At 47.7% G+C, this 25,959-nt stretch overlaps 1 protein-coding gene across 4 annotated transcripts in view; it reads right to left on the bottom strand.

Annotated features, from left to right (window-relative positions):
* CPPED1 (calcineurin like phosphoesterase domain containing 1) overlaps positions 1–25,959 on the bottom strand; it is a 625,662-nt gene that overhangs the window by 416,464 nt on the left and 183,239 nt on the right. For all 4 annotated transcript variants that reach the window (XM_077448914.1, XM_077448913.1, XM_077448912.1 and 1 more), the window contains exon 2: positions 1,434–1,652. In XM_077448914.1, coding sequence (XP_077305040.1) covers positions 1,434–1,652 — 219 coding nt within the window. The remainder of the gene's footprint in view (positions 1–1,433; positions 1,653–25,959) is intronic.

A 25,959-nucleotide genomic window follows, 5' to 3' on the forward strand; every position in this document is an offset into this window, starting at 1 on the left:
TACTGGCTTAAGCAGGGGGACGTCTGGCACTGCGTGATCTGAGTCCCTGGCGGCGTAGTGTGTTCCTGATGGTAGCCTTTGTTACGTTGGTCCCAGCTCTCTGCATGTCATTCACTAGCCCCCCCCCCCCGTGTGGTTCTGGGATTTTTGCTCACTGTTCTTGTGTTTATTTTTTACCCCAGGGGGTGAGATCTTTTGTGGAGCCCCAGATCGAGGGAGATTATCAGTGGTCTTGTATGTCCTCCATTTTCTAATTATTGCTCCACAGTTGATTTCTTCACACCAAGCTGCTTGGCTATTGCAGATTCAGTCTTCTCAGCCTGGTACAGGTCTACAATTTTGTTTCTGGTGTCCTTCACCATAGTAGAGTTTAGAGTGTGACTGTTTGAGGTTGTGGACAGGTGTCTTTTATATGGATAACAAGTTCAAATGGGTGCCATTAATACAGGTAATGAGTGGAGGACAGAGGAGCCTCTTAAAGAAGAGGCTACAGGTCTGTGAGAGCCAGAAATCTTGCTTGTTTGTAGGTGACCAAAAACTTATTTTCCACTATAATTTGCAAATAAATTCTTTCAAAAATCAGACAATGTGATTGTCTGGATTTGTTTCCACATTTTGTCTCCCATAGTTGAGTTATACCTATGATGACAATTACAGGCCTCTCATCTTTTTAAGTGGGAGAACTTGCACAAGTGGTGGCCGACATGTAACCTATGATCTAGGAGTACAGGCTCTGTGCTGTATGATTAAAACTAATAGTCTTAAACCCCATTATGACTGCACATGTGTGGCAGCAAAATGGTGGGCTTTACCATCCACATGCCACATCTATGCATCGCTGGGTAACCAATGTTCATAAGCTAGAGTGTTCTCTCAGCACAAAACCGACCAGTCAAACACAGCTCTTGATCAGGGGTAAAGAGTGGTAGTCGGTGGCATCAGCTTCCGATCATGTGACTATAGTTCAGGGCCATTTAAAGTGATGTGGGGAGGGGGTGGGGCTATACAGAAGAGTTGATGTGTTCTACAAAAAAAAAAAAAAAAAAAAGAAGAAGAAGCTACCAAAGCTAACAATAATTAAAAAAAAAAAAAAAAAAAAAAAAAAAAAACTGTAGGGAAGCATATTAATTTTTCTGGTTATACTCTCTCTGGTTGCATGCTTTTGTGTCGACACTGACTGAGACTTTGCATCATTTTGTGTGTACGACTGTGGTAAGCTTTTTGAAATGTAGTCTCTTCTGTAAGGAGAATTAATCTAATGAGTTTGCCGTTTCCTACAAGCCTTTGTAGGGTAAACTGGCACAAAAAACACAGAACAAATGCATATTAATAGCTACAACAATAATACTTGTCATTTAGATCCATAATTTTAGTTTAATTGTTCCAAAATTCACAAGTTAAATAAATGGCCACTGTGGCTGCTTGACACCTACCTGGCATAGAGTGAACGAGATCTCCACACAACACAAAAAATTTGGGCTTTGGCTCCAAATTATTTATGGCTTCCACTGCCTTCTCTGTTAACATGACCTCATCATTCCATTCATCTCCTCCAAAGTCACAATTTCCTATTGCCCAGGATTTCATGAGTCCCAACTGAGGGTCTGCTCCTTGTATGAAATAGAATGGGCCTGTCCATTCTGATTCCTCATCTAAAAAAAAAAAAAAAGAAAAGATAACAAAATGGTTATCAATACAGCATTGAACACAAAAACCTGTTCAGACACATAAATAACATATGCCACGAAAAATGCAGGATTCCAATATTTCACAAATCTGATGTGGAGTAAATGTGCAGTGAAAACTCATACATGGAACATACTATACATGGATGTCACTTAAAGTGTAAGTTCACCTTTACAGAAATTCTGTAGGATGACTTTACATTGGACCCCTGCCCCATCCCCTCCAATCACACTGTACCAGCGTCCCACGATCCATCACTGTCAGGCACCAAGATAGTGCTTCATCAGTCTCTGGATTTGAAATCCCCCTCGCTTTCTCTCCTGCCCTCACATCGCTGACAGGATGGGCTAGACAGGTTCCGATTGGTCCATACCGTCCATGTGATGGTGCTGACCAATTTAAAATGCCTCTTGCCCATACACACTGAGAGGTGTATATGGGGGATTAAGCCACAGGGATTTCAGATCCCGGACTAGTCAAGGGGCATCCCGATGCCTGAGAGCAGGGGATAGTGGGACACTGGTGCAGCGGGACTGGGGGTCATGGGGAGTGGGTTCAGTGTAAGATCACCTTACCTATTTTTTGTAATGGTGAACTTACAAAATCCTTTAGTTGAACTTTGACCACTGGGCACTTAAACCCCCTTAATAATCAGACCAATTTTCAGCTTTCAGTGCTCTCACATTTTGAATGACAATTAGTCATACAACACTGTACCCATATGATTTTTTTTCCTTTTTTCTTACAAATAGAGCTTTCTTTTGGTGATATTTAATCACCTTTGTTTTTTATTTTTTTTGCACTATAAAAGAAAAAAAAACTGAAAATTCTGTAAAAGTAATTATTTTTTCATTGTTTCGGTTATAAAATTTAGCAAATTAGCAATTTTTTTTGATAAATTTTGGCCAAAATTTATACTGCTACATATCTTTAGTAAAAAGAAGCACAAATTGGTGTATATTATTTGGTCTTTGTGAAAGTTAAAGGCCTCTTTCACACGAGGCGGATCAGTAATGATCCGCCCCGTGAAGATCCGTTCGCTCAGCGGGGATCGCTCCGTTTGTCCCCGCTGAGCCGGCTGCGGACAGGGCGGTCTCCGCACACTGTGCGGGGACCGCCCTGTCAGCTCTCCTCTATGGGGATCGGACGAGCACGGACCGTCTGTCCGTGTTCGTCCGATCCGCTCTGCAGACGGATAGAAAAATAGGATTTTCCTCCGTCTGCAGAATCGGACTGTTGCGGAGGCGGACGAAATCGGGTGTCTGCGGATGCTGATCCGCAGACACCCGCTATCCCATAGGGATGAATGTATTTCCGTATTTCATCCGCAAACGGATGGATGAAATACGGACATATCGTCCGCATGTGTGAAAGGGGCCTTAGAGTCCACAAGCTATGGTGCCAACATCTGAAAATTGATCACACCTGAAGTACTGACAGCCTATCTCATTTCCTGAGACCCTAACATGCCAGAAAAGTTCAAATAGAAAGAGGTATGGTGAGTTTTTTGAAGTTGTCATTTTTTTCCCACAATTCTTTGCTAAATCAAGATTGTTTTTTTTTTTTTTTTCCCCCACAAAAATGTCATATTGGCAGGTTATTTCTTACACACGGCTTATGCCAGGGGTTGACAAATTTGCTTTGAATTTAGGAGCCAGTTAAAAAAGTTAGGAGCCAGTTTTTTTTTTGTATTTTTTTTTTTTAGAGTGGTATGGATTGTCAGCTCCCGGGGTAAGGCCACTCATTTTCACCCCCTATCCCTAACTCACAATGGAGCACCCAGTCAATAACTCCATTGAATCGCTGTTACATCAGGGTTATGGGCTGACTAGAAAGAGTAAGGCTGGCAACAGATGGAACTGGCTGGCACTGGTTGGCATTGGCAGGTGACAATGGTTTGGAACTGGCAGGTGACAATGGTTTGGAACTGGCAGGTGGAACTGGCGGTGGCACTGATTGGCAGGTGGCACTGGTTTGGAAGTGGCAGGTGGCCCTGGTTGGTGATGGCAGGTGGCCCTGGTTGGCAGTGGCCCTAGTTGTCACTGGCAGATGGCACTGATTGGCAGTGGCACTGGTTGGCACTGGCAGGTGGCACTGATTAATAAAATAAATAGTGGTCCTGTGCAAATACAAAATATGATGATAAACGTGCTGGTGCATAAATCCCCTGATGAAGTCATGTGATTGACGTAACGCGTAGGGAGTGGCCGTCGCAATACCGGAAGTGACGCAAGACTGGCGGAAGACGCCAGGACACCATTTTTATTGTGTGCTGTTTGATTTACTTCTAAATGTGAGAGTCTTATTCGTTCGTTTATCTAATAAACTGCTCGTTTTTAACAATACTGCACTATTGGAGCCTTCTCTTCTCTTTTATGTGATAATATGGAGTGACATTTGTTTATGGACACCGCTGCCTATACCATAGTACAACTATTACAGGAATGAATGGCCCTCTGGTGGCCCGTGGTGGATGTTCATAACTGGGGAAATATTTACTGTTGAGGACCCCCTGCTGGCTAAAGAGAGAACGGAGGCTGCCTATTCTATTTGATGTGCCTATTTTCCTTAAAGCAGAGGTGAGAGTTCTGGGAGCCCATATCCTTTCCTTTCTACATGAATATGTTTTAACTACTTCCTCTCTGAGTTGTCTATCAGAATACTTTTGGTGCCGTTGAATATACCTAAGGACTTGCTATATGGACTAGATTTTTTAACTACCCTTTTGTATATTTATTTATGCACTAGCACGTTTATCATCATATTTTGTATTTGCGCAGGACCACCATTTTATTTTCCAGTACTGGTATTGTGTGAATACTACTAGGTCCAGCTGCAGTTATTAGCACTTTAATTGCTATTTTGCACGTTTACACGTTTTAGTGACACTTGCTTGATTTAACCACCTCAGTACAGTGCACTTACACCCCCTTCCTGACCAGACCAATTTTCAGCTTTCAGCGCTCTCACACTTTGAAAGACAATTACTCAGTCATGCAACACTGTAGCCATATGAAACTTGCGTCCTTTTTTTCACACAAATAGAGCTTTCTTTTGGTGGTATTTAATCACTAGTGGGGTTTTTTTTTTTGTGCTATAAATAAAAAATGCCGTAAATTTTGTGAAAAAAAATGCCTTTTTCTTTTTTTCCATCAAAATATTTTGCAAATTAGTAATTTTTCTTCATAAATTTTGGCCAAAATTTATACTGCTACATATCTTTGGTAAAAATAACCTAAATTAGTGTAAATTATTTGGTCTTTTTTAAAGTTATAGAGTCTACAAACTATGGTACCAATCACTGAAAATTGATCACTTCTGATCAGGCCTTCAGTACATCAGGTGTATCTCATTTCTTGAGACACTAACAAGTCAGGAAAGTACAAATACCCCCCAAATGACCCCTTTTTAGAAAGTAGACATTCCAAGGTATTAAGTAAGTAGCATGATTTTTTTTTTTTTGTTGTAATTTTTTCCCACAATTCTTTGCAAAATGACGATTTTATTTTATTTTTTTATTTTTTTTACAAAATTGTCATATTATCAGGTTATTTCTCACACACAGCATATGCATACAAAAAATTACATCCCAAAATACATTCTGCTACTCTTCCCGAGTACAGCGATACCACATGTGTAGGACTTTTACACAGCCTGGCAACATACGAAGGTCCAACATTGAAGAAGCATCTTCAGGCGTTTTACGAGCATAAATGACACATCTCATTTCTCAACCACATATTACACTTTTGAAGGCCCTGGAGCACCAGGACAATGGAATTGCCCCAAAAATGACCCCATTTTGGAAAGCAGACACCCCAACGTATAATCTATGAGGCATAATGAGTCTTTTGAATGGTTCATTTTTTTTCCAGAAGTTTTTGGAAAATGTGGGAAAAAATGAAAACGCATTTTTTTTTTTACACAAAGTTGCCCATTTATCAGATATTTCCAACACATAGCATGTACATAGCAAAGATGACACCCCAAAATACATTCTGCTACTCCTCCTGAGTATGGCGATACCACATGTGTGAGACTTTTACACAGCCTGGTCACATACAAAGGCCCAACACTGAAATAGCATCTTTAGGCATTCTATGAGCATAAATTACACATTTCATTTCTCAACCACCTAGTACATTTTTGAAGGCCCTGGAGCACCAGGACAATGGAATTGCCCCCAAAATGACCCCATTTTGGAAAGCAGACACCCCAACGTATAATCTATGAGGCATAATGAGTCTTTTGAATGGTTCATTTTTTTCCAGAAGTTTTTGGAATATGTGGAAAAAAATGAAAACGCATTTTTTTTTTTACACAAAGTTGTCCATTTTTAACCACTTCAATACCGGGCACTTAAACACCTTCCTGCCCAGACCAATTTTGAGCTTTCAGCGCTGTCGCACTTTGAATGACAATTGCGCAGTCATGCTACACTGTACCCAAATGAAATTTTTATCATTTTTTTCCCACAAATAGAGCTTTCTTTTGGTGGTATTTGATCACCTCTGCGGTTTTTATTTTTTGTGCTACAAATAAAAAAAATACCGAAAATTTTGAAAAAAAAAATGTTTTTTTTTTTTGTTTCAGTTTCAAAACTTTGTAAATAAGTACGTTTTCTCCTTCACGGATGGGCACTGATGGGGCTACACTGATGGGCACTGATGGGGCTACACTGATGGGCACTGATAAGGCGGCACTGATGGGCACCAATGAAGTGGCACTGATGAGGTGGCATTGATGGACACTGATAGGCGGCACTGATAAGCGACACTGATAGGCGACACTGATAGGCGACACGGATGGACACAGATAGGTGGCACAAATTGGCACTGATAGCTGGCACGGATTGGCATGGATGGGCGGCGCAGATGGGCATGGGTAGGCGGCACAGATGGGCATGGGTAGGCGGCACAGATGGGCATGGGTAGGCGGCACAGATGGGCATGGGTGGGCACTGATAGGCGGCACAGGTGGGCACTCATTGGCGGCACAGGTGGGCACTCATTAGCGGCACAGGTGGGCACTCATTAGCGGCACAGGTGGGCACTCATTAGCGGCACAGGTGTTATACTGTACTAATGGATGCCAATCAGTGCCAAACAATAATGCATGCCAATCAGTGATGCCCATTGTGGGCACTGATTGCCATCCATTATGGGCACTGATTGGCATCCATTGTGCCTGACTGGCATCCCTGGAGGATTACCTCTGCTGGGCATCCCTGGTGGTCTGGTGGCGTCCCTGGTGGTCCAGTGTGGGCATCCTCGGGGGGCTGTGCTGATAATCGATCAGCACAGACCCCCCCTGTCAGAGGAGCAGCCGATCGGCTCTCCTCTACTCGCGTCTGACAGACGCGAGTGAGGAAAAGCCGATCACCGGCTCTTCCCATTTACACTGTGATCAGCCGTGATTGGACACGGCTGATCACGTGGTAAAGAGTCTCCGTCGGAGACTCTTTACCGAGATCGTAGTTACTGGGTGTCAGACTGACACCCCGCAACAACGATCGCCGCGATGCGCGCCCCCGGGGGCGCGCAGCGGCTCATAATCCTGATCATGTCATATGACGTCCGGTAAGGATTATGAAACCACTTTGCCGCCGTCTATTTGTAATAGGGCGGGCGGCGAGTGGTTAAGATATTTCCAACAGATGGCATGTACATAGCAAAGATGACACCCCAAAATACATTCTGCTACTCCTCCTGAGTATGGCGATACCACATGTGTGAAACTTTTACACTGCCTGGCCACATACAAAGGCCCAACATTCAAGTAGCACCATCAGACGTTCTAGGAGCATAAATGACATATAGTTTCCTGGCAACCTATCATTTTTGAAGGACCTTCATATTTCTAACACATAGCATGTACATACCAAGAATTACAATCCAAAATAAATTCTATTGTGGAAAGGGTAAAAAAAAAAGCATTACCTGTGTAGTATCCACCAGAGCGCTGGTCCAGGCAGCAGGCAGGGATGTGCTTAGCGACAGCAATGGTAGTTATCAAGGCAGCCGGCAGGAATATTGTCTATAGTCAGCACAAGGATATTGTCAGCACATGGCAGTCCATAGAAATTGTCCAGACAGAGACAGCCAGCACAGCCATAATATTGGTCCTGGTACACCGTTACCTGCAGACACTCATTATCGCACCGCTCTCCAGCCCTTCATAAACATACTGCCTCTTGCTACAGCTAATTATTTGCATAGTCCAGGTAGCGGTGTGGTCCGTTCATGCGGCAGGCAGAGGCATGGTGGCAGCAAGTCAGCGGCAGGCTGAGGGCCGCAATCACGTAAGACCTGTGCACAGGGGCACAGGGGTAGAGGCTTCGACCCACCCAAATCTCTAAGAAGCCTCTGGACTCCAGACCCTATTCCGAAAACCGGAAGAAACAATAAAAATTGTTTCCTCCATCCGGAAAAACATTTCTGGAGCCCCTCACATGGGAGACCCCTGTGTCCTAGAGTAGCAGGGCAACAGATCAGTCCAAGCGGTAGGCAAAAGCATAGTCCATAAAACAGGCCAGGGTCAGATGACGTGAAAGCAGTCCAAGCGGTAGGCATAAGCGTAGTTGGTAAAACAGGCCAGGGTCAGTTCACGTGGAAGCAATCTAAACGGTAGGCAAAGGCATAGTCACAAAACAGGCCAGGGTCAGTTCACGTGGAAGCAATCTAAACGGTAGGCAAAGGCATAGTCACAAAACAGGCCAGGGTCTGTTCACGTAGAAGCAGTCCAAACAGTAGGCAGAGGCATAGTCAAAAAACAGGCCAGGGTCAGTTCACGTGGAAGGCAGTGGCATGGTTATTTGGGGAAGCATGAAAAACGGTCAGCACAGATAATGAAAATGGGGAAATGGTTAAAAATATGGGCTAATATTTTAGGGATGTATGATAAAGTTTGAAGCATTCACCAATGCAAAGGCCAGGTTGGGAGGGACAATCGGGACAATGGTAGCTGGTATCTTTTCGAAACCCTTTTTTGGTGCACACGCGACATTTTTTTTGCCGTCTTCGGCCTGTTTCAGATGCTGGAATTCTGAAGGGGAAGTGGCGCTCACGAAGTCGGCAAACAGCCTCAGAGCGAAGGTCAACTAGGGGGGGGTCTTTGGTGATAGATGAGGGACATGACAACTTCTGAATTTTAGGAAGGGGGCGGGGCTTTCCATGGATTTGGTGTAGACTATGTAGGAATTATAAATGGCCAAATGGATTAGATAGATTGCTACTTTCTTGTACCAGAATCGGGACCTCCTTATTGACAAATAGGGCTGAATCATTTGATCGTTGAAATCCACTCCCCCCATGTAGAGATTATAATCTTGGACACACGTTGGCTTTTCAGTGGGACCTCGTCTTCTTTGAACATCAATTGTAGTGTCCTCATGGATGGTGGACATCATGTACACGTCCCTTTTATCCTTCCACCTCAAGGCCAGCACTTCGTTGCATCTCAGTGATGCTCTTTACCCCCTTCGCAGCTTTTTGTTTGCCAGTGATTGTGGGAAGCCCTTTCTATTTTTTCTGCAGGTTCCGCAGGCAAGGGTTTTTGCAATGTATAAGTGTCTGAAAAGGGGCAGGCTGGTGTAAAAGTTGTCAAGGTATATGTGATATCCTTTGTTCAGAAGTGGGTATGCCAGGTCCCATACAATCTTTCCAGTTGTGCCCATGTAGGCCGGGCACTCAGGGGGCTGGAGCTGGGAATCTCTTCCTTCATATATGCGGAACGCATACAGATATCCCGTGGCTCTCTCACACAGTTTGTATAATTTTATTCCGTATCTGGCCCTTTTGCTAGGTATATATTGCTTTATTCCTAGCCGGCCGGAAAAGGGTACCAGGGACTCATCGACACATATATTTTGATCAGGGACATAGAGTTCTGCAAATTGTTGGGAAAAGAAATGTATCAGTGGGCGAAGTTTACATAACTTGTCATAATTTGGATGATTGTGGGGAAGGCACTCGGTGTTGTCGCTAAAGTGAAGAAAGCGCATTATCTTCTTGTATCGGGACCTGGACATTTCGGCAGAATAAATAGCCATGTGGTGGATGGGTTGGGTGGACCGATAGGCATGTCCTTCATTTTTTTTGTTATCCCCATGTTCAGGGTGAGGCCCATAAAAATTTTGAACTCCTCCAAATTGAGATCTCGCCACTCAAAGGGACGGGCATATGATGAGTGGGGGTTATTGGCAATATACTGCTGGGCATATAAATTTGTCTGGTCCACAACTAATTGCAGAAATGTGTGGGGCAAAAACAGATGAACAAAATCGATCTCTGAAAAATTTTGGGTGTTGGTCTGCACACCTGGCTGTGCTGTGAAAGGGGGAATAATTGGTGATGCCGAGTTGGAAGGCAGCTATGTTGGGTTGGCAAGACCATCTGGCATAAATGTAGAGGCCCTGGCTCTTGGGGGATGTGACACTCTAGTAGTCGGATTGGAATTTTCTTATGCTGGTACTCAAGCGTGATGTGCCAGCACTGGTACTGGGTCTGGGCAATTGTTGGTGAGGCCCATCGCCGGAGGCAAAGCTGGTACTAGGCATTTGATCCCGGGGCCTAACGCTGACAGCAGCGCTGGTACTGGGCCTGGGAATTTGTTCTTGGGGCCTATTGCTGGCAGGAGCTCTGATACCGGGCCTGGGAATATAATCCTGGTTTTCAGAGGGCCTTGCCCTTTTAGGAGGGACCCATTCTTCCCCCGAATCAATTTCCGATTCACTATTCGGGTTAAATACCGAATTTGATTCGGAATCAGAATCAGAATTGGAATCTGATGAGAATTCCCCGTTGCTCTCATCGGTCATGGAGAGGATCTGGAAGGCCTCCTCGCTGGTGTATACTCTTCTGGCCATGGCGCTGATGGCTGTGTGACAGGTGACGTTCACTGATGGGCTGTGCGATGGGTGGCAGGTGATGACGGTGTGACAGGCCACGGATTGTGACGGGTGATGGCTGGCAGTCACTGATGGGTGATGGTCACTGATGGCTGGCAGTCACGATGGGTGGCGGTTGATGGCTGGCGGTCACTGATGGGTGACAGGTGATGAGTGATGGCTGGCGGTCACTGATGGCTGGCGGTGACTGATGGGTGGAGGGTGATGGTTGGCGGTCACTGATGGGTGAAGGGCAATGGCTGGTGGTCACTGATGGGTGAAAGGCAATGGCTGGCGGTCACTGATGGGTGACAGGCGATGGCTGATGTGTGACGGCTGGTGGTGGCTGATGGATGGCGGTTGAAGTCTGGCGGTCACTGATGGGTGACGGTTGATATCTGGCGGTCACTGATGGGTGACGCCTGGCGGTGGCTGATGGGTGACGGGTGACGTCTGGTGGTCACTGATGGATGACGGGTGACGGATGATGTCTGGTGGTCACTGATGGGTGACGGGTGATGTCTGGCGGTCACTGATGGCTGACTGCAGGCGGTGGCTGATGGGTGACGGGTGACAGTTGGCGGTCACTGATGGGTGACGGGTGACAGCTGGCGGTCACTGGTGGGTGACAGGCGACAGCTGGCGGTCACTGGTGGGTGACAGGCGACAGCTGGCGGTCACTGGTGGGTGACGGGTGATGGGTGACAGGTGCACCGCTGACGGTCACTGATGGCAGTCTCCTATGTGACAGGTTCACTTTATTGGGTGACTGTGGTGACTGTTGGGTGACAGATGACAGTGGGGGGGGGGGGGCGATCTGACAAGTGTGGTGTTGGTGTAGACACTACAGAACACAGATCGATAACTCACTGCTCCAGGCTCTTCTCTCCTCACACTGGAAACTGTGTGTGAGGAGAGAAGAGCTGGTAACAGTCAGTTACCGCTCTGTGTTTACATTTAGTGATCGGCTGTGAAAGGTTCACAGCTGATCACATGGGTAAACAGCCAGCCAATGGCTGTTTACCGGCATCGGTGACGAGCAGTGTTCCCAGGGAACACGCCGCCACCGATGTGAACGAGCAGCGCGCTCCCGATCCCGCGCATGCGCTGTTTACAGGCGACGAGCTCTAGCTGTGATCGGCCGTGACTTCATCACGGCCGATCACGTGGTAAAGAGCCATAACCAATGGCTGTTTACCACCCTCGGTGGTGAGCGGTGTCTCCGTGACACGCCGCCACCGAGGGAACGGGGATGCGCACGCACGATCGCGTGCATACCCTGTTTAAACGGGAGGCCGTCATATGACGGCCTCCCGCCACGAGAGCTGCGCCGCCTGGCCGTCATTTGACAGCCGGCGGTCAGCAACAAGTTAAGTGCGTTTATTCACTTCATTTGTCTATATGAGTTTTTTTTATATCACATTTATACATATATTTATCACTTTCAAAATACATTTTTTGTGATTTTACGCTTTAAATAGTAGCGCAAAGGCCTTTTTTCCCCCATTTTATCACGTGGCACTGATTAGCGGTGGCAGGTGGCACTGGCTGGCACTGGCAGGCACGTGGAACTGCCAGATGGCATTGGCATGTGACACTGGTTGGCATTGGCAGGTGACACTGGCATTGGCAGGTGACACTATTGGCACTGGCAGATGGCACTGGCGGTGGCACTGGCACGTGGCACTGATTGACAGGTGGCACTGGTTTGGAAGTGGCAGGTGGCCCTGGTTGGCGGTGGCACTAGTTGTCACTGACAGATAGCACTGATTGGCGGTGGCACTGGTTGGTGTTGGCAGGTGGCACTGGTTGGCGGTGGCACTAGTTGGCACTGATTGGCGGTGGCACTGGAAGGTGGCACTGGCAGGTTTCACACGGAGCACTCTGTTACTGAAATGTAACAGAGGAGCTGTCAGAATTGAGCTTAATGTCGGGGTGGGCGGGTGTGAAACTGACAAGTAACAGAGAGGCGGATATGTCAGATTTGAGCTTGATGTCGGGGTGGGCGGGTCCCAGCCAGGGTGGGCGGGACTCAGTAGCTATCAAAACACAGACCAACGATTGGGCTGCTTAAGAAAAGGGGCCTGGCCACATACACGTAGCGTACACGACAAGTAGAGGCGCAAAAGATCAGAAAAAAATATACTCCAAAGGGCTGTCTGTATAAAGTTATATTGGACGATAATATGAATGAGAATTTTTAGTTCTCAAGTCCCGTGAAAGTGTCTTTCGTTCTTTGAGTGGGACTTTGGAATGCAGGGCTGCCACCACAGGGAGCTGAAACCAGGCTCCTAGACTGTTGCAGGAAAAGAGAAGAAGAAGGGGGCGCCTCTGGGTGTAGATTTTTAAAAGGCCATTTATTCACAGGTAAAACAAACAGATGATGCACTCACATTTTCCAAGGCATAAAAAGGCACGTAGAATACAAGGGGGGCGGTTTTTTCATCTGATTCGTCCGTCACATGGGATCCGGTCCGCGGGTGTCATGTTGTCCTCTCCTGGCGTTACCACAAGTTTGTTGTTAAGAAATGCCGGCTTGGTGGACGCAGAGGATGTGTTTCCAAAGCGAGGCTTGGTTAGCGGTGACACGCGGGTCGCGGGGTTGTGACGTCACGGCGGGCACATACACGTAGCGGCCCTCCCAGATTCCTTTGGCTGGTGTTTGATAATTGCTGGGTCCCGCCCACCCCGGTCGGTTCCCGCCCACCCCGACATCAAGCTGAAATCTGACAGATCCTCCTCTCTCCATTGCTTGTCAGTTTCACACACTTAGCACGGCACCGCAGAGTGTGGAGGAGGGAGGAGGGCGGCAGTCAGTGTTAATGCTGCTGCATGTCTGGGGCATCAATAGTGAGTGGGCTGGTGGCAGCTTAGGCGCCAGGTTGCGATTTCTGGTCGCATTGGCGACCTGGCGCCTGGGGTTTGTCGAGCCCTGGCTTATGCGCACCACAAATTACACCCAAAACACATTCTGCCATTACTCCCGAGTATTGCGATATCACATGTGTGAGACTTTTACAGTGTGGCCACATACAGAGGCCTAACATGCAGGAAGCACCATCAGGTGTTCTGGAGCACCCAGGCCAATTCTGACATTTCTCTCCTACATGTAAAAATCATTTATTTACTAGAAAATTACATAGAACCCCAAAACATTTATATACATTTGTTTTTTTTAAGCAAAGACCCTACAGAATACAATGACAGTCGTTGCAACTTTTTATCTCGCGCGGTACTTGCGCAGCAATTTTTCAAATGCGTTCAAACTCCCCAAAGCTCATCGGCGGTGAGATCCAGGTCCCACAGAAGCCAAACCTGCCAGATTGTGGAGATATTCCGAGCGCGGCCTAAGGAAAGCACGCCGGAACAACAGGCCCATGAACGCAAGCCGCACTCCACAAGCAGACACCCAGCAAGAGGCCGCAGCCACAGCCCTCACGCACCTGTCATGTCACAACCGCCGGCAGCAGTAAGCCTAGCGGATCTAAGATTGGTGGCAGCAGATATCAAAACTTCCCTTACAGCGACGATCGCTGATGCTATCCAAGAGCTGCGCACAGATATACAGGCAATTTCACTAAGGGTGGAGGAGGTGGAAGAGACACAAACCTGCCATGATGCCTCCCTATATCGTATACAACAAGTCACAGAATCGCACGCCATTCACCTGAGAGAGATCAATCGACATATGGAAGACCTGGACAATCGTGGGAGACCACGAAACCTCAGGGTAAGAGGTCTCCCCGAATCCATAGACCCCACCCAACTAACACAGGCGATCACGGCCCTGTTTAACGACCTGTTGGACAGAGCCCCTAATACGCAGATACCTATGGAACGTATGCACAGGGCCTTGCGCCCAAGAGGCAGAGACACTGAGCCGCCCAGGGACGTAATCTGTTGCCTCACAGATTTCATACTAAAAGAAGAAATACTGAGGAAAGCAAGAGGGCGGGCCCGCCTAACATTCCAGGGCACAGAAGTTAAAATATTTCAAGACCTGTCGAGCATAACGTTACAGAGAAGGAGGGAGCTGCGCCCCTTACTGGAAGTCCTGAGATCAAAGGCAATCGTATATCGATGGAAGTTCCCCTTCTGCTTGTCAGCAATCTCCAATGGCCACACAGTTAAATCTGAAAACCCTGGAGGACTTGGACCACTTCTGTACCGCACTCAAAATTCCACTAGTTGAACTCCCAGACTGGTACAGCGACTTTCGCCTCCCGCCGTTACGGAAAGCAACATCCATGGATGATGTTATTGAAGCGGGCAACTTCAGTATCAGCCGTCGCCGACGGGCTCATCCACCGCCCTCCCCTCACAAAGCAGCGGGTCCTCTGTGAAATGGCAGTCCCACTGCCTCACCTGAACATCAAAAGGCACGTCATTCTTAAAAAGGTAACTGGCTTCCTCACCAATCACCCCATTATAATACTACATGTGACCCTCATCACCCCCCAGAGGTTAAGCATCAACCTGATATTATTCACACAAGACCCCGGCAATACCACCTTTAACCGTCCAGACTAACTCGATAAATACATGCAACCCCCCCCCCCCCTCCGCAATCATCACCAGACTAACTGGAGGGAATGCAACTGACCACAAATGAACGTATATCCCGCTCAAGAGAAAAGAACATTGTCAAGGATAATCTTTACCCTTGGTCTCGTATCTACGCCTCAGGGAGGACTTTCAGCCTTATCAAAACCCAGTTCTCGAGCTAAACACTTAAAGACGGCTGTCACATCTCAAAGAGGGAGGAACCTACAAGGCACGGGAAAACCAACCCCAACTGAATACTTCTTCCGTTAGACATGAACTGGCGTAAGCCACAGTCTGCCAAGTCACTGCAATTTTGCAAGAAGACTATACCCCCTCCAAACTTAAAGCTACAATCCTAGAGGTCCTCCCTCACCTCTCTTACAGCTCTTACTACTGCTCCCATGAACGCAAACCTGCCAAGTGGGTAAAACTATGTAGATTGTTCCATAAACTTTAATAATAATAATGACAGCAACCTATCGCGGGGGAGAGCCCACACACCCTCCCTGGCTGATAGGATGACAAATCACTGCCCATCTTCAGCCTATAACTGTGGGCATAACTAGCTTGCCCACATTTCGCAAACTAGGCTTCGGAGGGAGGCGCTAGACGCCGACGAGACCGCACCCCCACAAGGTCATCACACTTACCATTCTACTCATAGGATTAGGGATAGATATATACATCCATCTCCTGGGATAGATACCGAACCAGACTAACTCACACTCAGATTACCTATGGTTTAACCCAACGAACCTAATTGTATATCTATTGTGACCTGTGGGGTGTAACCCTCCTCGGCCTCTCTCTGTCTCTCTCGGACGAGTCTACACATTATTGTTAATGGACTCTTACAGTTGAGATATCGGTTATATAGTTTTAAAGTTTCATTAGGTTTCACCCTATGTTCGCCCTCAAATACAAGGAGACCTTCTCCTTAGTGTACTCCGCTCTCTCATCATATAGGAAAGGTGAAACCCTACTGAAGGGAGACACATAGGAGAGAAGAGCAAACATAGGAACCGAGTTATACTGTTAAGCATGCAACTGGTTTAGATTTGTTCTGTAGTGATTACATAACTTGTTACAGTAAAATCTTGATAACTCAATGCGGTTATGGGTCCACTAGACAATTAGCTGCAACTGGTCACAAGTCAATATATATATATATATATATATATATATATATATATATATATATATATAGCCCCAGTCCCTCATCCAACAACAAGTAAGCAGACAAACACCCCCCAGATCCCTAACGTCCTCCTGCTAGTCCTAGGCTCCTCCAACAGGACTATTTTACAATTAACCAGTCGATCCCCAGAAAAAACACCCAGACCTCACGGAACCTAGGAGAACACCCCACAAGGAACCGTAGCCAACCACCCTCACTCACAGTGGAATCCCAGAGCTCCGACTGACCTCATCTGGTACTGACCCATACGAGTAGGATCAGGACCCTGACTCGTATCCAGAGATCACCGTAGATACCCTATCATTTCCTTTGAGATATCTCCCAACCCCCCTCACTATCCCAAATAACACGCCCTCCCTCCTACTGCCCCCCCACTCCTACAACCCCCTGCTGATAGCCCCCTTTCTTCTTCGCTAGCCCTAGTAGAGGACTCCTCTCGCCCCCTCTCCCCAGTTAAGCTCCTACTACGAGATTCATATCTTACAAACAATTATGACTCCTCCAAAGCCCAGACACATACACCCGACACTCAAACTAATCTCCCTAAACACTAAAGGCCTAAACATACCCGAAAAACACACACAGGTGTTGTCCAGCATGCGTAGCCTTGGAGCTGACATAGTCCTCCTACAAGAGACCCACTTTCAGTCCGACAATATTCCAAAGCTAACAAACACTACCCACAATGCTTTCACGCAACTTCCCCAACCTCCAAAACAAAAGTGGTCTCGATACCACTCTCAAAAAACGTACACCTCCAAGTAACGGACACATTGTCAGATAACCAGGGCAGATATAGCTTTCTAAAAGGGACTTGGAAAGACAGGCCTTTCACTATAGCCAACATCTAAAGCCCCAACACTTCCCAAGTCCCATTCTTTCGTGATATTTCCCAACGCCTTGCTACCTTCTACACAGGTATCTTAATAGTAGGGGGGGGGGGGGGGGGGACTCTAGAACCCCTAATAGACACATCCACTGGAACCTCATACTTGCCATATAGGGCTCTCCATCAAATTAAGCTGAGTCTCCAAAACCTACTACTCCATGACACATGGTGAACCCTGTACCCCAAGGAAAAACATTACACCTTCTCCGTCCCACATAACCGCTATTCCCGTTTGGACTACTTTTTCTTGACACAACGAGATCTACCCTACCTAACCAAAGCATCCATAGAGTCCATGACACTATCTGATCACCACCCAATCTCCATCACTTTGACGCTCCCGGAAAAATCCACCTACAGCCCACTATGGAAACTGGACCCCACCATCTTGACTGACACAGAACGTACTGCAGAAGTTCATCTGTGCCTAGAGAGCTATTTGAATGAAAACGACACACCAGACATATCTCGCATAACCCAATGGGCAGCGCATAAGTGCGTAATAAGGGGCAAACTCATGGAATTGGCAAGCAGAATCAAAAAAGAAAAGAGGAAGAAAATGTCAGATTTATTCACCAGAGTGAAAGCCTTGGAAACAAAACACAAACGCACCCTAGCACAACACACCCTACAGGAACTTACTGAAACACGTAGACAAATACAAGATAGGTCGAACCATATGGAAAAAATATATGCTCTCCCAAAAATTATACTACGAGCACGGCAATAAAAGCGGTCATTTCCTGGCCCAAGCACTACAAACTAAGAAGGCTAATAACACTGTTCACAAACCTAACTCCCCCACAGGAAGGGCCTGCACGACGAACACAGACATAACAGCAGAATTTGAGAAATTTTACTCCACGCTATACAATATTGCACATTCCAACCCATTGAGCGCGCCCCACACACCTAGAGCCCACAAAATTAAAAAATTCTTAGCCCTTGTACACACGATCGGAGATTCCGACGGAATGTGTCCGATCGGAGCGTTTTGTCGGATATTCCAACTGTATATGGTATGCATCGGACTGTTTCCATTGGAATATCCGTCGGACCAAATTTTCCAACTTGCCGGAAATATTTTCCAACAAAATGCTCCGATCGGACAAAGTGCCACGCATGCTCAGATCAAATTCCTACAATCAAAGCTATTGGCTACTAGCCTGAACATAGTCCCGTCATAACGAAATAACGTCATCACGTTCTGAACGATCAGATTTTCCGACAACTTCCTCCGACCGTGTGTATACAACAGTTTCGGACAAAATCCGACGGATTTGGTTGTCGGAATCTCCGATCGTGTGTACAAGGGCTTAGATCAGTTCTGCCCGAAGACCATTTCCCAAGATGCTGCCGAAGAGCTAGAAGGCCCAATCACCCAAACTGAATGGGACTTGGCCTTAAAACAACTAAAAGCAGGCAAAAGCCCAGGCCCGGATGGGCTAACGGCCGCTTATTATAAAACTTTCTCAGAAATACTTAGCTCTCCATTCAGGAAAGCCTTCAACTCCATATCACCCTCGAATCCACTCCCACAAAACATGCTGGAAGCCCACATAGTGGTAATCCCTAAAGACGATAAAGATCCGACACAGGCAGCAAATTACTGTCTAATTTCACTTCTAAATGTAGATCTAAAAATCTTCTCCAAAATACTGGCTAACCGAATTTTATAACTCCTACCTATACTAATCTCCCAAGATCAAGTGGGGTTTATCCCTGGCAGAGAAGCCAGGGACAACACCATAAAAGCAATAAATCTACACTTTATCACATCTACCCATCAAAAGGGTTTTTTCCTGTCTTTGGATGCGGAGAAGGCATTCGACAGGGTAGCATGGGACTATATGGGAGCAGCCCTGCGAGCCGTGGGCCTAGGCCCATGTATGCTCAACTTCATGTTGTCCCTGTACACCAACCCAACATCTAAGATCCGAGTGAATGATACCCTGTCGAGTGCCTTCTCCATCCACAATGGGACAAGACAGGGATGCCCCCTGTCCCCGATACTTTTTGTGCTCATACTGGAACCTTTTCTGAACAGCATCAGACAAAACCCTGACATTCAAGGTATCCACACTAAACATAAGGAATTCAAACTCTCTGCATTCGCAGATGATATACCCTTATATCTCACAAACCCACACACTACAATCCCGGTGTCATTAGCAGAATTCCGACACTTTCACTTGATATCTAATCTGAAAATTAACTTCTCGAAATCTTTTGCCCTCAACATCTCCCTCCCGCCATCACTGGTAACACAGTGTAAAGAAAACTTCCCCTTTCAATGGAAATCTGATACTATTTCATACCTGGGCATACAACTACCAACTAACCTAAGTAACCTTTACGCAAAAAATTACCTTCCAATATTGGGCAAACTCACGTTTGACTTAAACCTCTGGAACAAATCCTTTTTCTCGTGGTTCAGGCAGAGCGGCGATACTTAAGATGAACGTGCTGCCGCAAATATTATACATCCTACAAGCAGTTTCCATCCATGTCCCACCAACATTCTTTAAATCACACCGGAGAGGCATGCACGGGGGCGTGTCCGGCTGTGAACAGCGGCAGACGTCTGCTATGCGAGCTCCGCTACTCCTACAGCCTAATCCACCGCCATCCGCATCTGTTTAGAGCTGTTGGGAGCCAGAAACCTTGCCCAGCTGACCGTCTGGGTGCCCTGTGGGGTTTGGAGCTGGTATTATCCGGAGTTCCTGCTCTGGATGGCCCGAGAGCCTTCTTCCCTGGACACCCGCGGCCGCCATCTTGGAGCTCCGAGGCCTGCAGACACCGGCCTTCATCTGCACGAACCGGGAGGTAGGGAACCCTCATCCACCCTCCCAGCCTTGTCCTACATTCTCTCTGCACCCTCCGGTGGCCCGGCTGAGCTCCGGGGGCGCTCGTAGAGGCCGCGGTCGGATCCGGCCTAGTGCGGCCTAGTGGGACCTGCGGATCCCCGGTGTGTCCTGCAGAGTGCATCCCGCGGAGGGGCGCTGCGGCCGGCCTGGCCTTGGCTTGGAGGAGCAGGGCGTCCCTCTCTTCGCCCAAACAAGAACCCATCTCTGGTCTATGTGGTGCGGGGGGGAACGGACCTAGGCCTGAAGAAGCAGCCATCTTGCTCCACCCGAAGACTTGTGGCTGGGTGGTTTAGCGGCCATCTTGCTACACCCTGCTAGCTTCTTCCAGTCATAGCAGCCATCTTGCTCCACCCAGTGCTGTCATACCTCCGTGCCTGGCCATAGCCCGGCCCCAGGAGCACCCTAGACTGCCACACCATATTCCAGCTCCCCCCTGCTCTGCTCTCCCCTCCTTTTATAAACGCCTGATAGGAGGGCTGCTCCCAATTCCAATCCGGTGGCCATCTTGCTCCACCCGGACACTGACACTGCAACAAGAGCCCACTTCCACCGCCAACACGGACCGCATAAGCTGTTCTACCACTTTACCTACGGGTGCGTGTGGCTGTTGATGGCCGGCTGAAGATATGTACCGCTGAGCTCTGTGCTACCCCGACAACTGCAGGCTGTGTTCCCATCTAATCATACCCGACTTGCTGATGGCGGCTTCTGGCTCTCATCCTGCTGACTTTGCTGAACTACAACAAGGCTCTATCCAACGTTACCTACTCCGTACAACCTCCCAAGACTCCCGTGCAGGAAAAGACAAGCTCTCGACAAGCCGCACCCCAGGCAAACTGAAGCCTCCTCCCCCGACTACAGCGTCTTGCCCTATCCCTGGGAACAACTCGGTTGCTCAGCCGAATCCCCCGATGGACCCCCCTGGCCGGATCTGCACTGTCCCCTACCACAAACGTAACCGTTGCTTCAGAAGAGATGCCTTCCTCAGCCTTGACCAGGGATCCGGGCTCCACATCCACTGCCCTACTCTCTGCCTTCAGGGCTGACTTTGAGTCCTGGGCCTCCAAAATGGAAACTTCTCTCCAGAGTGAACTGAATGCCCTCAAACAGCGGGTTTCGGCATCGGAGACTGCAATCTCTACAATGGTCACCACCCAAGATGACCATACGTCCCGTATAACGGCACTTGAACTCGCATCTACGGCTCACCTCTCCCGGTTGCGGCAACACCAGCTCCGAATAGAAGACAGTGAAAACCGGAGCCGCAGGAATAACATCCGGCTGCAGGGTGTCCCGGAGGCAACCTCGGGTAATGACCTCAAACCCACTGTTGTTGCTATCCTAAATCAGGTCCTGGAGAGGGAAGTTACGTCCCCTATCGAATTGGATAGAGTGCATAGGGTTGGGGGTGTGGGGGGAGACAGCAGGGATCGCCCTCGTGATGTCCTCTGCCGGGTACACTACTATACCCTGAAGGAAGAGATCTTGCGCAAAGCCTGGCGCCTGGGCCCACTGGACTTTTACGGATCCTCCATACACCTGTACCCAGATCTTTCCCGCAACACGCTGTACATGCGGCGGGTGGTCCGCCCACTACTGGAATTGATTCGCCAAGCAGGTGCAACATACACGTGGGGTCACCCCTTTAGCATCAAAGTGACCTGGGAGGATAACCACAAATTTGTCCTATCAGATCCGGACCAGCTTCCTGCCTTCTTCCTCTTTCTGGACCAAGACCCTATCACCGTCCTAAATTGGCTGGATCCTCCAGATGATCGTCAAAGACTACCGGGTCCTCCCCTGCAACGCCGGAGACACTCACGTCCTAGATTTGTTCCCCCTGGTCCCAGAATACGGAGAGCCACATCACCAGAAGACTAATATGCACTCTCTCTCCTCACTAGGAGGTTACGGGTCTTATCCTTGATACAGGCCAGGTTTGCCTTAACAATGTTCCCTATGCTCTGTTTTTTCCTCCCCTTTGTACGTTTGTTCCCCTCCCATTGACTCCTGCTAACTGTATACTTTGAATGCTGTGGGTGGGTTGGCTGTCTGGATGGGATAGTTGTAGCTTCCATTGCCCTCCGCTGGTACAGTTGTGCTTGCTGGGGCTCTGGAAGGGTAGACATTACCACTGATGTTGTTTGTTGGGTTATAGTGGACACATTCATTATGTCTCCTTTAAAACGTTGGTCCTGCGGATTGGCTTGACGTGTCTCGAACATGGTCCCCTGGTTTGTTCTGGGGATTCCAAGTCTCTCCTCAGCACCAACCCCTACTTTCTCTGTGGCTCGAGATCGGTAGCCCTTGTCGAGGGCAACTAATGTACGTTTACACTGTTATCAGAGCTAGGCTATGACAACAATCTTGGATAAAGCTGCTGTGAATGTGGTAATTGGTGTGTTCAACCTCCTTAGCACCACATGGGAATACCTGAGCCCTTGTGTTGCCCCTAGCCAGTTCATACCTTGTTGTTCACTCCTGTTTTTCTTTTTTGTTTTTGTTTATATTCCTATACTGTTTATGTAGCCCGAGGGTACCATGGTATTAGCTATACATTCTATTTTTTTTTAGTGCCTACGCACTTGAGCATTAGACGCCATGGTCATTGGGTATGTTACACTTATGTTATATGTGCCTGCTAAGTTGTCGGGATCACAACTCAGCTATTCTAACCTAGTTCTCTCCCCCTCCATAGGATCGGCACAATCCGTGCCTAATACGTGATATTTCACGAAGTGTTACGTTTTTACGGACACTCTAGGATTCTTCTAGAGCCGCCTTACCCCAGGGGCTCTTTCTGACCTACCTCTCTTACATTTCTCCCCCCTCCTGTCTTCCTCCCCGTGTGTCTTTGGACATCTCCCCCTTTGCTCCACTACCCTTCCTATTGTTGTCTTAATTTTTTTTTTTTTTGTCACTCTATCATGGCCCACACGGTGACGTCTCAACCCAGGCTACAGTTTTGTTCGTACAATGCGAATGGCCTTAATATTGCCGCTAAAAGAGGACAAATCCTCTACCAGATGCACAAACGCCTAGTTAATGTGCTTCTGCTACAGGAGACACATTTTCACTCTGCCTCCACTCCTTCCTGTTCCACCAGATACTTTAACAGATGGTTCCATAGTACTAACCCGACTCAGAAAACCAAGGGAGTGTCTATTGCTTTTCATAAGACGCTCCCTATAGAAGTGCTTGATCATTTGTCTGACCCCCAGGGAAGGTATGTTTTCGTGAAATTCATGTTATGGGGCACCAAATTTATGGTAGCTAATATTTACCTCCCAAATGTCAACCCTGTATCATCTGCGCTGCAGTACTTGAAGATTCTGTCAGGATTCCTGGAGGGTAAGCTTGTCTTGGGAGGGGATTTTAACACACCTCTAGAACCTCTCTTGGATTCCTCCACCTCGCGATCATGTATCTCGTTCCCCAAACTGAGGGCACTGAAACGCGCATTCTACGATCTGCGTCTTGTTGACGTTTGGAGGGTACTACACCCCACATCCCGTAACTATACTCCTTTCTCTCACGTACATCACACTTATAGTCGCATAGACTACCTAATGCGTGACCACAGCTGCCTAGATTGGTCCCCTGAATGCACCATAGACCCTATGGTTTGGTCTGACCACTCTCCCATTCATATGACATTTTTAATCCCCTCCACTCCAATTAGGGAGTGGACGTGGCGGTTGAACGATTCGTTACTTTCAAACTCGGAGTGTGTGGCGCAGGTTACAAATACCATATCTAACTATTTTGCTGACCACGCCTCTGATACGACGTCGCTGCCCTTTCAATGGGAGGCATTAAAAGCAGTCCTGCGTGGAACCTTCATCCAACTGGGTACACGCCTAAAGAGGGAACGCTCACCCGCCATCACGGCTGCAATCCAAACTCTTAGGAACCTAGAAACTGAACATAAATGATCCCCGACAGTGACCACGCTGGCGGGCGTTTCTAGGGCGAGATCTCAACTCAGGGAACTATACAAGACCTCCGCACGCACATATTCGGATAAGATTGCTTTCCACCAATATAAGTTTCAGGATAAATGTGGTAGGTCATTGGCTCGATCCCTGCATCCCAAGGCATCTTCCGCTTTTGTGCCCCATATTAGGGGGGCGCGGGGGGAATTGGTCTCTTCACCCTCTAAGATGGCTGAGGAGTTCAGGAACTTCTATCAGTCGCTGTACAATATCCCTCTGTCTCGACAAGTGGGTTCCCCGTCTATCGAGCTGGCTGACAAACTATCCTATGTCTCGGAAACCGCACTCCCCCGATTGGACGGAGACACAGTTGCTGACCTAGAAACCCCCATCACTGAGGACGAAGTTGCCAAAGCCATAGCGGGAACGCCCAGTGGAAAGAGCCCAGGCCCCGACGGCTTCACTCCTAGGTTTTACAAACTTTTCGCCACCCTTCTTACACCCTTTCTCACTAAGATGTTCAACTCCTTGACGGAGGGATCTAAGTTCCCTCCACAAACACTTGAGGCCCACATCTGCCTCATACCAAAACCGGACAAAGACGCCACTCTTTGTGCAAACTATAGGCCAATATCCTTGATTGGTGTCGATTTGAAAGTCTTTGCCAAAATCCTAGCCAATAGATTGCAACCATTGTTGCCCAGGATAATACACTTAGACCAGGTTGGCTTCGTGAGCGGTCGCGAGGCTAGGGACAATACTCTAAAGACCCTCCTCCTGACTAATTATGCCCGGTCCCATGATATTCCACTATGCCTCTTAACAGTCGATGCGGAGAAGGCATTCGACCGGGTAGACTGTCAGTTCCTCAGATTATCCCTGCAACAAATAGGCTTGGGAACTAATATGGTAGCAAGAATAATGTCCCTATACTCCTCTCCGTATGCTAGGATTAGACTGAATGGTTCATTATCTCCAGCTTTTTCAATCTCCAACGGGACACGTCAGGGGTGCCCATTGTCCCCCCTCCTCTATGTTCTAACTATGGAACACTTGGCCGTTGCTATACGCAACAATCCCTCTATCCAAGGCATAACAGTTGGGCCCACTCAAACTAAGCTTGCCCTATTCGCTGATGATCTACTCCTGTACGTGACTCACCCACACACATCCCTACCCTCAGTATTGAGGGAATTCCAAAAATTCGGAGCGGTCAGCAATTTCAAAGTTAATTATAGTAAATCAGAAATCCTTAATATATCCATGCCTAAGTCGGATATGCGAAGACTATCGACTGCTTTCTCCTTCAAAACTGGTTCCTCTTCCATTAAGTATCTCGGAATCCAAATACCGGAGGACGCGTCCCAGCTCTTTGCTCTGAATTTTGCCCCCCTACTTCTTAGGGCCCAGGCAGATCTAACTACATATACGTCAAAACGGCTCTCTTGGCTGGGTAGAGTGCATGCCTTGAAAATGGACGTTCTTCCTCGTTTCCTGTATCTGTTTCAAACCGTTCCTATCCACATACCCAATTCGTACTTCAAGAAACTACGCCAGCTGTTCTCCAAATTTATTTGGAATGCTGCCCGCCCCAGAATACGATATGAAACGCTATCTCGTCCAAGGGATCGGGGGGGGGGGGGCGGAGCCCCGGACGCCTCCCTGCATCATAAAGCAGCAGTGCTCACGCGCATTCTAGATTGGTTCCATCACTCTTCCACCAAGCTTTGGGTTCAATTAGAAAGTTATATGAACCCAATAGACCTCTCCGCCCTCCAATGGACCTTGCCCACGGTCCGGGGGGGGGGGGGTCGGGCCCTCTCAACGACCTTACTCGTCACACCATCCAGATTTGGGACCGTATGCTGACCCAAAGGGGCTTATCAAAATATATGGGGCCTATGACTCCCTTCTTTGGGACCCCGGCCTTTCCTCCAGCTATGGGTGTATCA

This window comes from Lithobates pipiens, unplaced genomic scaffold (assembly GCF_037356315.1).
Source record: "Lithobates pipiens isolate NorthernLeopardFrog02 unplaced genomic scaffold, aLitPip1_a1.2 Scaffold_22, whole genome shotgun sequence".
NCBI classification, from domain to species: domain Eukaryota; kingdom Metazoa; phylum Chordata; class Amphibia; order Anura; family Ranidae; genus Lithobates; species Lithobates pipiens.